The 17,628-nt window shown below is 36.3% G+C and overlaps 1 protein-coding gene and 1 pseudogene across 2 annotated transcripts in view; one reads left to right on the top strand and one right to left on the bottom strand.

Moving 5' to 3' along the window:
* The window catches only part of ZRANB3 (zinc finger RANBP2-type containing 3), a 240,023-nt gene that overhangs the window by 9,104 nt on the left and 213,291 nt on the right, over nt 1–17,628 (top strand). The window contains exon 2 of one of the 2 annotated variants that reach the window (XM_058548870.1): nt 9,536–9,703. In XM_058548870.1, coding sequence (XP_058404853.1) covers nt 9,543–9,703 — 161 coding nt within the window. In that variant the 5' untranslated portion in view covers nt 9,536–9,542. Of the gene's footprint in view, nt 1–9,535; nt 9,704–17,628 lie in introns of those variants that run through there. The other variant, XM_058548871.1, reaches the window with a different exon arrangement.
* Nucleotides 1,473–1,794, bottom strand: LOC131410682 (cytochrome c oxidase subunit 6C-like; annotated as a pseudogene).

Below are 17,628 nucleotides of genomic sequence, written 5' to 3'. Positions count from 1 at the left end.
CTGTAGATTATTTTTGTTCTAAATACATAATCCTGTTATGCCATTCATTATTTAAAATTTTATTATTTTTCTTTTCTTGTTTTCTCCTTTTCCTTTTGCCGTATTCAACTGGTCTGATTCCACAGTTAAATAAAATTGGAGATAGTAGGCATATTTGTGTGTTTTCTGATCTTGCAGGGAAAGCTTTCAACATTTTACCTTAAGTATAATGTTTGCTGAAGGTTTTTGGTAAAAATCTTTCATCATGTGAAGGAAATTCTCTCCTGTTTTTCCTGTGTCAGGGAGCTTTTGCTCTGAATGGATTTATAATTTTATCAGATGCTTTTTCCCCCCGCTATTGAGATGACCATACGAATTTTCTTCTTTGCTTTGTTATTGTTGAGAATTACATTGATTAAGGTTTCTTCACAATACATTTTTTAACAGCTTAATTGAGATATAATTCACATACCAGAAGATTCACTCATTTTACAATTCTTTGGGTTTTGATATATTCACAGAGTTGTAAAACCACCATCATAATCTAATTTTAGAACATTTTCATCACTATAAAAAGAAACCCAGTACTCATTAGCAGTTGTTCTCTATTCTCCTCCCCCCATTGTCCCCCCACCACTTGCCCTGACTCCAGCCTTAGGTAACCAGCCACTCATTTACTTTCTGTTTCTATGCATTTGCCTAGTCTGGACCTTTCATATGAAGGGAATCACACAATATGTGGTCCTTTGTGAGTGGCTTCTGTCACTTAGCATAATGTTTTCCAAGTTCATGCATGTTGTAGCATATATCAGTATTTCATTCGTTTTTATTGTCAAATAATACTCTATTGTATGAATATACCACATTTTCTATATTGATTCATCAGTTGATGGACATTTAGGTTGTTCCTACTTTTTAACTATTATGCAGAGTGCAGCTATGAAAATTTGTGTGCAAGTTTTTGTGTGGACGTATGTTTCCATTTCTCTTGGGTATACTCCTAGGCGTGGAATTTCCAGGTCTTATGGTAATTATTTTTAACATTTTGATGAACTTTCAGACTGTTTTCCACAGCAGCTACACTTTTATACATTTTCACAAGCAGTGTTTGAGGGTTCTAATTTCTCCATACTTTTGCTAGCACTTGTTATTATCTGTCTTTTTGATTTTAGCCATCCTACTGGGTATGAAGTGGTATCTCATTGTGGTTTTGATTTTCACTTCCCTTGTTACTAATGATGTTGAACATCTTTTCCTGTGCTTTTGGCCATTTGTATTTCTTCTTTGGAGAAATGTCTATTTAGATCTTTTGCCCATTTTTAAATTGTGTTGTCTTTTTATTATTGAGTTGTAATTGTTCTTTATATATTCTGGATACCAGTCCCTTGTCAGATATAATTTGCAAATATTTTTTCCCCTTTTATGAGTTGTCTTCACTTTTTCCCCCCACATATTTCTTAATTGTTTATTCATCAAGAGAAGCTATTCCTTAGCCTGAATATTTATGTTTCATAGTTCAGGAACACAGGTCAATGAGTGACAAACTTCCATGGAACTCAATCCAAAGAAATTCTTTACATTCCAAAATCACTTTGCACTCTGAAAGATACTAGCCTTCCTCATCTCCTTAAAATCTTTCATGGAATCATAATTTCTCTAGAAATTTGCATATGCCTTCTTTCTTGGTTCAGCCATAGCAAACTTACAGAAAGCCACAACCCGCAGGGATACAATGAACGCTCTAACAGTATGAAATCGCAGACACTTGGCCAGAAGCCCATGCATCTGAGGTTTCCTCAAAGCATTGGAAGCCATGGTAGTTATTCTCCTCAACACCAGCATCCTTCCTGACTCTGTCTTCACTTTCTTGATGGTATTATTTGCAACACTGAAGTTTTTAATTTTGGTGAAGTCTAATTTATCTATCTTTTTCTTCTGTTGCTTTTATTTTTGACATTGTATCTAAGAAACCATTGTATAACCCAAGGTCATGAAGATTTACTCTTATGCTTTCTCTTAAGAGTTTTGTAATTTTAGCTCTTACATTTTAGTTTTTGATCTATTTTCAGTTAATTTTTGTATATGGTATGAGTTAGGGGTCCAACTTCATTCTTTATATGTAGGTATCTAGTCCCAGCACTATTTCTTTTTTTTTTTAAAGATTTTATTTATTTTATTTTTTCCCCCCAAAGCCCCAGTAGATAGTTGTATGTCATAGCTGCACATCCCTCCAGTTGCTGTACGTGGGACTCAGCCCCAGGATGGACAGAGAAGTGGTGCCTCGATGCGCACCCGGGATCCGAACCCGGGCCACCAGCGCGCGCACTTAACCACCAAGCCACAGGGCCAGCCTCAGCACTATTTCTTGAAAAGACTATTCTTTTCCTACTGAATTGTTTTGGCACCCTTGTCAAAAATCAACTGACCATAAATGTAAGGGTTTATTTCTGTGCTCTCAATTCTATTCCATTGATCTATCCTTCTGTCATTGTGTTAGTACTGCATTGTCTTGATTATGTAGCTTCATAGTAAGTTTTACAATAAGGAACTATGCGTCCTCCAACTTTGTTCTTTTTCAAGATTGTTTTGGATATTCTGGGTCCCTTCCATTTCCACCTGAATTTTAGGATCCGCTTGTCATTGATTGAGCTTTGAATGTTGAACCGGCCTTACATTCCTAAAACAAACTCATTTTAGTCTTGATATCTTAGCCTTTTAATTTATTGCTATATTTGCTTTGCTAATATTTTGTTTACCTATGAATATGAGAAAATGGCTTGTATGTATTTGTTTTGTGTAATATGCTTGTGAGATAGGCTGGCTTCATAGGACGAACTTGAAAAGTATATTTCTATCATTGCACCAAAGGGCTCAAGTTTGTTTATTGTGTTCTTCAAATCTTCCATATCCTTATAGATTTTTAGTCTGCTTGTATAATCAATTACTGAGAGAGGTGTATTAAAATCTCCCTCTATAGTTATAGATTTGGCTATTCTCCTTTGTTGCTTTGTTTCTGTCAAATTTTCCTTTTATTTCTCTTTTGCCATATATTTTTATATATTTTGAGACTGTGGTTTCTTTCAAGTATATTACAACTTTTTTCATTATAAAATACCCTTTTTTATTTCTAATAATGTTTTTTAGCTTTCAATATATGTTGTCTTATGTTAATAAAGCTATACCATCTATGTCTTGGCATGCATAATATGCCTTTTTCCATTCTTTTACATTCAGTGTTTATGAATCTTTCTCTTTAAGACGTGTCTTTTTATTTTTTATTTATTTTTTTTTTTGTGAGGAGATCAGCCCTGAGCTAACATCCGCCAATCCTCCTCTTTTTTTGCTGAGGAAGACGGCCCTGGGCTAACATCTGTGCCTATCTTCCTCCACTTTATATGGGACGCCGCCACAGCATGGCTTACCAAGCAGTGCGTCGGTGTGCGCCCGGGATCCGAACCAGCGAACCCCGGGCCGCCGCAGCGGAGCGCGTGCACTTAACCGCTTGCGCCACCGGGCCGGCCCCTAAGACCTGTCTTTTTAAAGCAGCATGTAGATATTAATTTTTAAATCCAGCATGATCATCTGTTTCTTTTAATTGGCAATTCTAGTCCATTTATATTTAATGTCTCTTCTAGTTCATTAATTCTCTCTGTCTATATCTGTTCTGCTATAAATCCCATCCAATAAATTCTTAATTAAAAAAATAAAAATAACAAAATTATATCCTCAAAGTACATAATTTCCCTGATCAGCCATTTGCTTATTATTTCCAAAATAAATCTCTTGGTAGTATATTTTAACAATATCTGATTCTCCTCAGGACAATTCTTTTTTTTTTTTTTTTTTTTGGTGAGGAAGATCAGCCCTGAGCTAACATCCGTGCTAATCCTCCTCGTTTTGCTGAGGAAGACCGGCTCTCAGCTAACATCTATTGCCAATCCTCCTCCTTTTTTTTTCCCCAAAGCCCCAGTAGATAGTTGTATGTCATAGTTGCACATCCTTCTAGTTGCTGTATGTGGGACGCGGCCTCATCATGGCCGGAGAAGCTGTCCATCAGTGCGTGCCTGGGATCCCAACCCGGGCCGCCAGTAGCGGAACGCACGCGCTTAACCGCTAAGCCACGGGGCCGGCCCAGGACAGTTCTTTTTACTTAAGAATGCATCAGTAAATTCCAATTGAAAGTACCTCGTTCCCAGTTGATTATAAAAATACCATCTTGATCTTAAGGATTGAAAATAAAAACTTTCCTTCATTCTCTTCTCAAGTGTTGCTTATCAAGAGAATTGCTTAGAAAGTGAATTCTGCTAGATTTTGCTTTCACTAAATTTCCCTAGACAATAGTTGTTGTGTTGATAATTTTAATAACATGATAATAAAAGTTATGTATTGCTAGTTCCATCTTAATAGCCCCCCATCCTTAATAAAAGTAAACTAGTATATATATATCAAATAAAGCCTTTTTTGCTAAATCTCTGAGCTAATTCATCTACTGTTTTCATGATTAGTGATGTGCGTTTATTATAACTGTTAGTTTCTTGATAATTTCAAAAGAAGATTAAGCCTGAGTCTTCTGTTATTAATGTAATGTTGTTTAGCACTGACCTCTGGCAGCAGATTAACCTATATGGCAGACCCATATGAGATGTTTTTTATTATAGCATTATCATTTTTAGACTTTAGAAAGATAGTATAAATGGGAAAGGGCTTTTTAAAAATTACTTTGAGTATTAACTAAAACATTCATGTCCTATTAATTAGATTGCACCACTACATATTTTTAAGTTCTTTATGTATCCAAATACCTATTTGAATTGTCAGTGAGGCAGCCACACCATAATTTTAGTTTACTTGAAATTTTTCTAAACATTTTCACACTATTTTAGACTGTTTTCATCTTTGTATTTAAATAATTATTTTTTATTTGTGACTCTATTAAAACAAATTTTGTCTTAAAATGGCTTCAGTTTCATTGTTTGTTTTTATAAATGGAGTGCCAGAGTCAGTCGTCATAAAATAAATCATATAAATTGCAATGTGACCTCAACTTAGCAGATTTTTTTTTCTTGGAGTGTTTATTAAACTTTTTTACAATGTTAAAAAGCAAAAATAATAGTAAAATGGTTTTTGTATATTTTTCTTAGCTTCTTGGCGGTGTTCCAAGCTAAAATATCATTCCTCTTGTACCACTGACCCCGAGAAGTGCTTCTGAACCCGTATTATTTCTGGAAAGTGGACGTGGCTCTTTCTGCTGCTGCTACCCTTGCCAGAATGGGTTTCACTAATCCTCGCTCCTTTGAGTTTTGACTTTCTAGATTAAACTCTAGTATGGGTATACCTGATTGGCAAACCCAATAGCTGTAAGGCAGGCTGGGAAAGCAAGAATCTGTTTTCAGCTTTTCTATTGGGAGGTGATGTCTGACTCCCACTCTGATTTGTAATTTGAGGATATTCCCAAACATAGCAGGGGTCTCAGATGTTGGGTGGCTTCAAAGAATGACATGGATTCACTAGGCCATGTTGACTCTCGATCACATGTATCCAGCCTTGTTCTTTACCTGGCGTTCCAGACTCATGTATTTCCAAGCCTGTTTGACATTTCCACTTCATATCTTATAGCCATCCTAAACTTCATATATTTCTGAAAGATCTATTGATTTTTTTTCTCCTCAGTCTATTTCTTCCTTAGTCTTTAGTATCTCAGTAAATTGCATCAATTCCATCTAAATGTACATCTTGATTTTACATTTCCCTCATTCTCCACATGTACTCCATCAGCAAGTCCTGTTTGCTTTACCTCTGATACATTTCCCAGATCTCTCCAGTTCCACTTCCAAAGATGATTCTTGCCTTGTCTCTTGCATCCTGTTAATGTGTTTCATGCTTTGCCCTCTTTGAACCATTGTCTATTCTTTACTCAGTTTTATTGTTGTTGTTGAGAGGGTACTAGGGATGCCCACTCACTGGTGTTTATGAGGACCTAAATAAGACAGGTCTGAGTCATAAATCATTTCTAAATCCAGTTGCCTATCTTTGTCCTCCATTGGTAGTTTTTGAAATGTAAGTCAGACTGTGTCACTCCCTGTTATGAGAGGTTCGGGGATTCGATCGGAGACGTAAAAGACACTTTCCACTCCAAACAAATGGACTGAAGGTATATTTTATTATATAGAGGATAGTAAAGGCGGCAGTCTGCAAACTTATCCAAATAGGTCAAATATTAAGAGGGAAAAAACATCAGCCCGACTGGAAAGGGAAAACACCCACATCGGCTGAAGAGAAATGACACAAATCAACTGGAGAGAGAAACACCAGGTTGACCGAAAAGAGAACACATCAAATCACTTACTACACATCAAATCAATTACTTCACATCAAATCAGTTACTCACAACATCCACGCCCCACTGCCGGGAGAGTCCTGTCAATAGACGCGGCTGGGCAAGGATCACACGTCCTGGGCAAGGTGTCCCTTCCACAGGTGGAACTCTCACCGGGTCTCAGTTTCCAGCAGTTTTTATACCATCAGTAATTTTCAGAGTAAGCAATTACAGAGTTTGCAGAGCAAGCATTTAGTGTTTCCATGCACAAATGGTTATCAGTGGCGTACGTGCACTGAGCCCCCTGGCTAACGTCCCCGCCCAGTAGTTGTGTACTTGCATTGTTCTCTTTGGTTATCGTCCCAGCCCGGCATAGGTGGCCAGTCCATCCCGTGATACGACGCTCCAAGAGCCTTGAAATGTTACAACCTGCAACTCTCTCCGTGGGAGAAAGGCCAGTTCCCGGGAAAAGGCCAGTTCCCACCACACAGAAAGCAGCTTTGTATTTCTTTTTGTGCTGGTGGCTGTAGGTCAATGGAGCGGCCAAACATGGCTGTACTCATGTCAAGACACTCCCCTGCTTAAACCTCTCCAGTAAGTGCTGTGCAATACAACTTTCAGTGAAGATGCAAATGTTCTTTTTCTGCACTGTTCAGTATGATAGCCACTAGCCATATGTGGCCATTGAGCACTTGAAACATGGTTGATGCAACTGAGGAACTGAATTTTTAATTTTATTTAAATTTAAATAGCCGCATCTGGCTAATAGTGTATTGGATAGCACAGCTCCATTGGCTTCCCTTCATTCTTAAAATAGAATCCAAAGCCCTTATCAAGGCCTTCTATGATTTGGCTCTTGCTTATCTCAGTCACTTCATCTCATTCCATTCTCTCCCTTGGTTCAGCCCTCTTGGCCTCCTTTCTGTTTCTAGAAAACACCAAGTCCTTTCTTAACTCAGGGCCTTTGCACTGATGCTGTCTGCCTGGAGTGCTCTCCTCTCAGTTTTGAACCTAGCTGGCTCTTGACATCCTTCAGACGGTAGACCAAGCATCACCTAAGAGAGGCCGTTCCTGGTCAGCCTGCCTAAGGTAGCCATTACCCTCTTAAGTTTCTTCATAATGTTTGTACTTTCCTGTAATTAATCATCTTGTTTATTTTTTTGTTTATTTTTAGTCTCCCCCTCAAGAATGTAAGCTCTGTGGGTATGTGGTTCTTACTTCTCTAGATTGTAGCATGTAGTACCTTTTTGTTATTAATAAATACTTTTTGAATTCTTGAGGTTCTTAGACATTGGACACAGAAGTTGATTACTTTTTTAGGGGAGAGGGGAGCTAAAGTTTTATAAGTCTGCAAGTAATTGAGAAAAAAGGAAAGCTGTTTTAGGGATGGAATGAGATTATATATAAATAGATAGAAAGGTGCAATCGAAATACAAACTGTTATTATTAGAGAAGCTTTATAATTTAGTGATTTAATAGGACTTTTTCTTGCAGAGTTCTAAGAATTTACAGATATAGTGTTGCTTGGTATCCATGGGAGATTGGTTCCAGGACCTCCACTGATACCAAAATCCACGGGTGCTCCAGTCCTATATATAAAACAGAGTAGTATTTGCATATAACCTACGTACATCCTCCCGTATACTTTTTTTTTTCCCCCAAAGCCCCAGTAGATAGTTGTATGTCATAATTGCACATCCTTCTAGTTGCTGTATGTGGGACGTGGCCTCAGCATGGCCGGAGAAGCGGTGCCTTGGTGCGCGCCTGGGATCCGAACCCGGGCCGCCAGTAGCGGAGCGCGCGCACTTAACGGCTAAGCCAGGGGGCCGGCCCACCGTATACTTTAAATCACCTCTAGATTACTTATAATACCTAAGACAATGTAAATGCTATGTAAATGATTGTTATACTGTATTGTTTAGGGAATAATGACAAGAAAAAGAAGTCTGTATATGTTCAGTATGGACGCAACTGTCGTAGGCTTTTCCATCCACAGTTAGTTGAATCAACAGATGCGGAACCCACGGATACCGAGGGCCAATTGTATATGAAAGTTTTATGTGGTAGAAAATTAAAATTACATCTGTGGAAACACATGAGAAAGATGCTAATCAGGCAGAGTTTATTTATTTATTTATTTTTGTGAGGAAGATCAGCCCTTTGCTAACATCTGCCAATCCTCTTCTTTTCTTTTCTTTTCACTGAAGAAGACTGGCCCTGGGCTAACATCCATGCCTATCTTCTTCCACTTTATGTGGGACTCCGCCACAGCATGGCTTGCCAAACAGTGCGTTGGTGCACACCCGGGATCCGAACCGGGGAACCCCGGGCCACCACAGTGGAGAGCGTGCGCTTAACTGCTTGCGCCACTGGGCCGGCCCCTCAGGCAGAGTTTCTACTGTGGATTCAACTGATTTAAAATAGTTCATTTTAATATTTAAAAATCGATCTCATTTAATAATGCTGAGTTAATTCGATTATTTTAAGTTTGGAGTTAATATCTTTGTATTTGATCATTTTTAAAATGCAGTTTTACCCCATTCTTAGAAAATCAGCTGTGATATGAAAATCTAAGTTTAAGGGCCCGTCCGGTGGCGTAGTGGTTGAGTGCACCCGCTCTACTGCTGGCCGCCGGGGTTTGGAACCCCGGGTGCACACCAACGTATACCGCTTGTCAGGCCATGCCGTGGCGGCGTCCCACATAAAGTGGAGGAAGATCGGCACGGATGTTAGCTCAGGGCCAGTCTTCCTCAGCAAAAAGAGGAGGATTGGCATGGATGTTAGCTCAGGGCTGATCTTCCTCACACACACACACAAAAAAGAAAAGAAAGTGTAAGTTTATGAAAGGATTAATTATAAAAGAATTCATCTTTCTATACAAATTCATCCATTATTTTAAAAATTATTCGGTTTGTAAAATTCTAGTTGATTTATAACTTTTCAGTAATACATTTATTGCTTAGAACAGGAGTATGGCTATATCATGGCTCAATTAGAAATATAAATGAAATAGAGGATGAAGAGTTCCTAGATAGTGCATTAAGTAATTGCTTTTAGGTTCAATACTTTGAATTTCCTTAATAGCTTATTCTGGGAACATGATTTAACCAGTTTATATCTATGTAGATAGTATATCAAGGCTACTGATAATTACTTTAACACTTATTTATGTTTAATTCTCTAATGTACTTAGTAATATCTATTTCCCCCCCTCCCCTTTTGTGATTTCTTTGTTTTTAGGATCATCATGCCTAGAGTTTGTAACATAAAAAAGTCTCTTACACCTCAGATTTCTTGTTTGACAAGTGAATCTTATAAAGAGCTGGATTTTTTGCCTGACAAACTAAGAGCAAAGCTGCTCCCTTTCCAGAAAGATGGCGTCACTTTTGCCCTCAGCAGAGATGGCAGGTAAAGTACTTTTTTCAAGACGTGCTAAAAATGTTAAATCCCTGGCAAGTGTATAAAAAACAAAGCTCTATGCAAACCATTCTTTTTGTGTATACTTAGTCTTCCCATTAATTTGTTTTTACTAGATTATTAAATAATAATTTCAGAATATATCTTATTTTGCCTTCGTTCTTCAATGATATTTTAGTTGGCAATACAGCTCTACTTTAATAGCCATTTTTCTTAGCACTTTAAAGGTTGTATTCTACTGTCTTCTGGTTTTCATAGTTGCCACTAAAAATTGTGCTTTCCAGTCTCAAAATATTACTCTACAGGTGACTTATTAATTACAAAGAGGAAAATTACAAAATGGTCAAGGTTGGTATTGCCAATGGCAGATGAGCTACAGGCATAATGTGGTACACAGGAGGTAAATGACATTCCTAAGTGGTGTTCTTCCTGGAAATACTTGACCTGATAATCATGAGGAAACAGTCAAACCAGTTCAGAATGTGAGATATTATTTTCAGGACAACTGACCTGAACTCTTCAAATGATTCAATGTCATGAAAAACCAAGGGAAGTGGTGAGAATGTTCTGAATTGAGAGAGACCTAAGAGCTACAACATCTAAAAGTAATGTGTAAACCTTGATTAGATCCTGGAGAAGTAGAAAAAATAAAGCTTTAGAGGACATTTTTGGGATAACTGGGAAAATTTCATCTGGACTCTATCAGAATGATGTTATTGAATTGTGTTTATAATCTTAGATGAAGTAATGGTGTTGTAGTTAAATAGAGAATGTTCTTGTTCTTGGGAATTGCATGATCAAGAATTTTGGGATGAAGAATCCTGCTGTCTGCAGCCTACTTTCTACATTTTCCCAAAAGGGAAGGACATGTATATGTTTACAGAAACTTTGAGTGGGTCAGCCAAAATGTTAACAGTGTGAATCTGGTGAGTGTGTAAGTGTGTTCATTGTATTATACTTTTTGGCTTTTCTGTGAGTTTGAAAATCTTCAAAAGAAAAAAAAAGGAATTAGTCTAATTTTCATTCCTTTGTAGATCGTCTGTTATCTGTATCCAATTTTAAGATTTTTCTCTTTGTCTTTGGAGTTCTGCAGTTTCACTATAATTTATTCAGTATGGTTTTCTTTTTATTTTTCTTGTTTAGGATTATTATACATTTTTAATCCGGGATTTGAGTCATGTTGATTCTGGGAAATTCTCAGCTATTACTTCTTCGAATATTGATTCTCACCCATTCTGTTTCTTCTTTGTAATTCCAATTAGACTTATACCTGACCCCTTTCACTCTATACTATGCTTCCATTAATGACTCATATTTTCTGTGTCTATCTATGCTATGTTGTGGCTGTTTAAAGATCTCTCTTGTAGTTTGTGATTCACCTGTTCTAATCTGCTGTTTAACTCACATATTCAGTTTTCAAAGAACGTTTTTTATAATGTATAACGTACATGGAAGAAAGTGTGCAGATTGTAAGTGTACAACTTGAAGAATTTTCACAGTATAGCCATCACCAAAATCAAGAAATAGAACATTACCAGCAGCCCAGAAATCTTCCTCTTGTTCCCTCCCAATCACTACTGCCTCCCTCCTCTCCAAAGGTAACCGCTGTCCTGACTTCAAACACCATAAATTACGTTTATATGTTCAACTATATCATTGTAATTATCCTTAAATACTCTTTTGTGTCTGACTTCTTTCACTCATCATCGTGAAATCCTTTCATATTGTTGTGTGTTGTTGTAGTTGGTTTATTCTCATTGCCGTATAAAATTCCATTGTGTAAATATACCATAATTTATTTATTTATTTATTATTATTTATTATATTATATATAATTATATATTATAATATATTATATATTATAATATATAATAATATATTATTATATTATTATACCATAATTTATTATTTATTTATTTATTTTGATGAGCTTTAGGTTGTTTCTAGTTTGGGGCTCTTACAAATAGCAATGCTGTGAACAGTCTTACACTAATTTTTTTTTTTTTTTGTGAGGAAGATCAGCCCTGAGCTAACATCCATGCCAATCCTCTTTTTTTGCTGAGGAACACTGGCCCTGGGCTAACATCTATGCCCATCTTCCCTCCACTTTATATGGGACGCCGCCACAGCATGGCCTGACAAGCGGTGCATCGGTGCGTGCCTGGGATCCGAACCCGTGCTGCCAGCGGCGGAGCGCATGCACTTAACCGCTACGCCACGGGGCAGGCCCCTTACACAAATTTTTTGGTAAACATATACTGTATACACATTTCTGTTGTGCATATATCAAGAAGAGAAATTTTTGCGTAAGATATGTGTATATTCCACTAAGTAGATACTGCCTGTGTTAGTTTGCCAAGCCTGTCATACTGAGGTACCATAACTGGGTGACTTAAACAAGAGAAATTTATTTCTCACAGTTCTGGAGGCTAGAATTTCAAAAGGAAGGTGTTGGAAGGTTGCTTCCTTTGCAAGGCTGTAACGGAAGGATTTGTTCCACGTCTCTCTCCTTGGCTTGTAGATGGCTGTCTTCTTTCAATGTCTTTTCACATTGTCTTCCGTCTATTCATGTCAAAATTTTCCCTTGTTATAAGGACACCAGTCATATTGGATTAGGACCCACCCTGATGACCTAATTTTAACTAATTTCATCTGCAATGGCCCTATTTCCAAATCAGGTCACATTCTGAGTCCCTGCTGTTAGGACTTCAGCATATGAATTTTGGGGGGACACAATTCAACCCATAACTCAGCCAAACATTTTTCAAAGTGGTTGTACCAATTTATACTTGCATCAAAGAGTTCCAGTTGTACCACATCCTCACCAACACTTCATGTTACCTGTCCTTAATTTTGTTTTAGATATTCTAGTAGGTACATAGTGATATCCACTGAGGTTTTCATTTACATTTTTCTGATGACAAATGCAGTTTAACACCTTTTTATATGCTTATTAGCCATTTGGAATCCTTTTTTGTTAGGTGCCTATTCATGTCTTACCCATTTTTCTAGTGGGTTGTCTGCCTTTTTCTTATTGTTTTATAGGAGTCTTTTGTCAGATTTATATTTTGGATACCAGTCCTTTGTCAAGTATATGTGTTGCAAATAATTTTTCTCAGGCTATGGCTTGTCTTTTCACTCTCTTAATGATGTCATTTGGTAAGCAGAAGTTCTCAATTTTAATGTCATCTTAAATACTCTTAATCAGTATTTTCTTTTATGGTTGGCACTTTTTGCATCCTATTTTAGAAATCTTTGTCTACTACAAAGTTGTGAAGATAATTTCCTATGTTTTCTTCTAAAAAATTTATTGTTTTATTTTTTACATTTACATCTACAATCTACTTGGCATTGATTTTTGTATATGGTATGAGGTAGGGGTCAGGGTTGATTGATTATTTATTTACTTTTGTCTATGGATGTTCAATTGATCTATCACAATTTTTTGAAAAGACCAACTTTTCCCCACTGCATTAGAGTGTCACCTTTGTCATAAATCAAGTAATTTTTTGATTATAATGATTTTATTGTATAATAATAAATTTATTATTTCTAGATAAGTGCTGTCTAATGGAACCTTTTGCCCTGATGGAAATGTTCATAGACATACTGTTCAATTTAGTAGTTATTAGCTACATGTGGCTACTGAGTTTTTTTTTTTTTTAAATAATTTTATTTATTTATTTTTTTCCCCCAAAGCCCCAGTAGATAGTTGTATGTCATAGTTGCACATCCTCCTAGTTGCTGAATGTGGGACGCGGCCTCAGCATGGCCGGAGAAGCGGTGCCTCGGTGCGTGCCCGGGATCCGAACCCAGGCCGCCAGCAGTGGACCTTGTGCACTTAACTGCTAAGCCACGGGCCTGCCCGCTACTGAGTTCTTGAAATGTGGCTAGTGCAACTAAGGACTGAATTTTTAACTACTTTTAATTAATTTAAATTTAAATAGCCACACGTGTCTAGTGGCTACCATCTGGAACAGTGCAGGTGTAGATTTTTTGTTCTGTTTGTGTGATTGCCAATCTTTGTGTCAGTATCATACTTCTTAATTGCTATAACTTTATAATAGATATTTTGATATAAGGTAGTGTAAATCTTCCAGCTTTGTTCTTTTTTCAAAGTTGCCTCAGCTATTGTTGGCTCTTTGCATTGCCTGTAAATCGTAGTAAATTTTTCACTAAAAATGTTTCTGGGATTGTGAATGGGATTGTTTTGCAGCTGTAGATCAGTTTGGAAAGAATTGATATCTTTGCAATATAGAGTATTTTAATCTGTGAATGTGAATTACTGTTCCATTTAGTTGTTCTCAATATATTTTTATCTCAATTATTCCTATCTTTACTTAATTTTTTTCAATAAGTTTTTATAGTTTTCAATGTATAGTTCTTTTACATATGTCATTAAATTTATTGATAGGTGTTTAATATCTTTGATGCTATTATAAATGGTCTTTTCACCCTCTGGCTGTTTTTAAGGTTTTCTCTTTGTTTGGCTATCTAAAACTTTTACTATGATGTCCCTAGCTGTGGTTTCTTTGCATTTATACTACTTAACTTGTGGGTTGATGTCATTCATTAGTTCTGGAAAATTCTCAGTTGTTATCTCTTCAGATATTTTTGCCCCGTTCTTTCTCCTCCTTGGTCTCCGGTTATACCTATGATAGACCTTTTCTTGGTGTTCCACACATCTCTTATCTTCTTTTCTGTGTTTTCTTATTTTTTTAAATTTCTGTGCTTCCTTTGGATGTTTTTTTGCTTACCCATATTCTTGTTTACTAATCCTATCTTTTGCTGTTAAATTAATCTTTTGATTTCTGTTAAGAAAGGGACCAGAGACCGTCATTCAAAATACCTGAAACCAAAATCCATTAAGTATATCTGAAACAAAGAAGCTGCATTTATTACTTGCTAAGTAAGGGAGAACTGTGCTCATTAGTCCATTAGTCACGGGATGGAGCCATGGATTCCTATTATATTCAGTGGGTTTTAATTCCTTACTGTACCATAGCTTACTTTTTGTCTGTTTTGGAACTTGTTATGAACAGAATCATGCAGTTTATATATGTCTGACTTCTCTTGCTCAACGTGTTTTTGAGATTCATGTATGTTGTTTTGATCTCTGAATATAGGAGAGTTATTTTGTTCATTCACTTGCTGATAGACATTTGGGTTGGTTCTAGTTTAGGAGTCTTATGAATAAGGATGGTATTAACATTCTTGGGGGCTAGCCCAGTCCCAGTGGCGTAGTGGTTAAGTTTGTGAGCTCCGCTTCAGCAGTCTGGAGTTTGCAGGTTTGGATCCTGGATGCAGACCAACGCACCACTTGTCAAGCCATACTGTGGCAGCGTCCCGTATAAAGTAGAGGAAGATGGGCACAGATGTTAGCCCAGGGCCAATCTTCGGGCAATGGATGTTAGCTCAGGGCTAATCTTCCTCACAAAAACAAACAAACAAAACAAAACAACAAAAAAACTCATTCTTGGACAAGCCCTTTTGTAGACATGTTTTCAGTTCTGTCCTTCTAGGTATTAGGGTAGGTGTGTGTGTAAATTTGTAAGAAAACTGCCCAACTTTTTCTATGCCATCAGCAATATATGAGAGTTCTAGATACTTCACGTCTTTGCCAATATTTGATATTGTCAGCCTTTTTCATTTTAGCCATTCAAAATGAATGGATCTCCAAGTAGTAGCTCATTGTATTTTAACTTGTATTTCCCTAATGACCAATGATGTTGGCCTCTTTACCTGTGCTTATTGGCTACCCTTATATATATATATAGTATATATATATTATATAGTTGTATGTATTATATATACTTATATATTATATATATAACATACATTAATGTTTTGCCCATGTTTTAATTATTGTTTAGCTTTTCACTATTGATTTGAAGGAGTTCTTTTTATATTCTGCCTACAAGACCTTTGCCAGATATATGTATTATGAATATTTTCTCCCAGTCTGTAGCTTGCCTTTTCAATTTTCTTTATGGTATACTTTAATGAACAGAAATTTTAATTTTCATAAAATCTAGTTTATCAAGTTTTTCTTATATCGTTAGTGCTTTTTATGTTCTCACCAAGAAGTCTATTCCTACCCCAAGATCAAAAATGTAATCTCTTATGTTTTGTACTGGAAGCTTCATACTTTTGGCTTTTATGTTTTGATATATGATTCATCTCAAATTAATTTTTGTGTATGGGGTAAAATAGGAGTTCTAGGTTCAGTTTTCTTTCATACTGATATCCAGTTATTCCAGCACCATTTTTAGAAAAGTCTTTTCTTTCCCATAAATTACCTTGGCACCCTTCTGAAAAAGCAATTTGTTATGTATGTATAAATCTATTGCCTGTTGATTTCCTTTTCCCATATATCTCTTTTTCTATTGTCATACCTTTTCCATTTTCACTTAGGCTGTAGTTTTCTTAGGCTCAAGTTTTGTTTAGGAGTCTCATCTCCACTGTCCACTTTGTGTAGATCTAAGACCTTATTCCTATTGCTCTGCTTGGCAGTTAAGTTTTAAGATTCCCTGTTGATGGTATCTTCAGACACCTTCATTGTGGCCTGTGGCTTTATCACTCATCTATCCCTCTGGGGTTGACTTTCTTTTTCATTTCAGGCCATTTTAAATTTTTCTTACTTTTCTCCAGGCCAGCTGTGCATTTTAAAAGATAGAATTTTATATAATTTAGCATTTCTAAGGAAGGATTTTTAGAATATCTAAACCACCATAGTACTGTGAGCAGAAATCTTACTGTTAAATCTTTATTCATTTGAGATTGTCCTCTTTATCATGATAAAATATCCTTATTGTAAAATTGCTTAGTTCTTTCTTTTTCTACTCTGATTTGTGGTTTTTGTTTTTTTTGGTAAGGAAAATTGGCCCTGAGCTAACATCTCGTGCCCATCTTCCTCTATTTTATTTGTGGGATGCCACCATAGCATGGCTTGATGAATGGCATAGGTCTGTGCCTGGGATCTGAACCTGCGAACCCCAGGCTGCAAAGCAGAGCACGTGAACTTAACCACTACGCCACCAGGGTGGTCCCTTATGCTCTAAATTTCATCTTGTGTAATTAATATCCCAACAGCTATTTCTTTCTGATCAGATTTTCCTAGCATGCCTTCAACCATCTTTTATTTTCAACATTTTTGAGAGACTGCCTTTAGATGAGTTTTTAAATTCCAAAGTTAGATTTCACTTTGTGATTCAGTTTATCTTTTCTCTCAAGTAGTATTAAACTCACTTAAATTCATTGACTTTAGAGCTATATTTGGTCTTAGTTCTGTCATCATAGTATTTGTTATGGTTTCTGTTCCTAAAAATATGTTACTATATAATCACTGTATGATCCACTAAATATATTACTGTGTGATCCAAGTTTTCTTTGGGTTTAGTATGCACTTTTAGTAATTTGAAAGGTTTGGAGTTTGAATCCATTGGTAATCTTTATAACTATAGCTTTGTGTAATATGCTTAATTCTCTATTTTTTTAGGCAGTGTTTTTTATTCCCAATTATGTGCAGTGATATTTGATATATTACCTTTTTCTCCCTTTCTGTCCTTCTTTCTCAGCACTTCATATCTATTGGTTAAATTATTTTTCTTGGTGTTCACCTTTGTATCTTTCAAAATATGTATAATTTGTTTCTATAAAATATTTATATTATTGTCCTTACCAACTTTAAGTGATCATTGCCTTTTTTCCTTTTTTACCTCTTGTTAGGTATGTAATTTCTGTTTTGTCATTGTCTCTAACTGTACATTTTCTCTGTACGCACATTATTTAAACAGCCGAGTAGTTTCATTGCTTCCCTCCACTCCATTTTCTTTCTGCACAGTGTTCTTTGGTTTAAGTTATCTTCTCAAAGTATTTTTGGAAGGACTAATGGAAAGTTGGTTACCCAATTTCTT

Source organism: Diceros bicornis, chromosome 10 (assembly GCF_020826845.1).
Source record: "Diceros bicornis minor isolate mBicDic1 chromosome 10, mDicBic1.mat.cur, whole genome shotgun sequence".
Classification (NCBI taxonomy): domain Eukaryota; kingdom Metazoa; phylum Chordata; class Mammalia; order Perissodactyla; family Rhinocerotidae; genus Diceros; species Diceros bicornis.
This window is presented reverse-complemented; position numbering and strand designations above follow the sequence as displayed.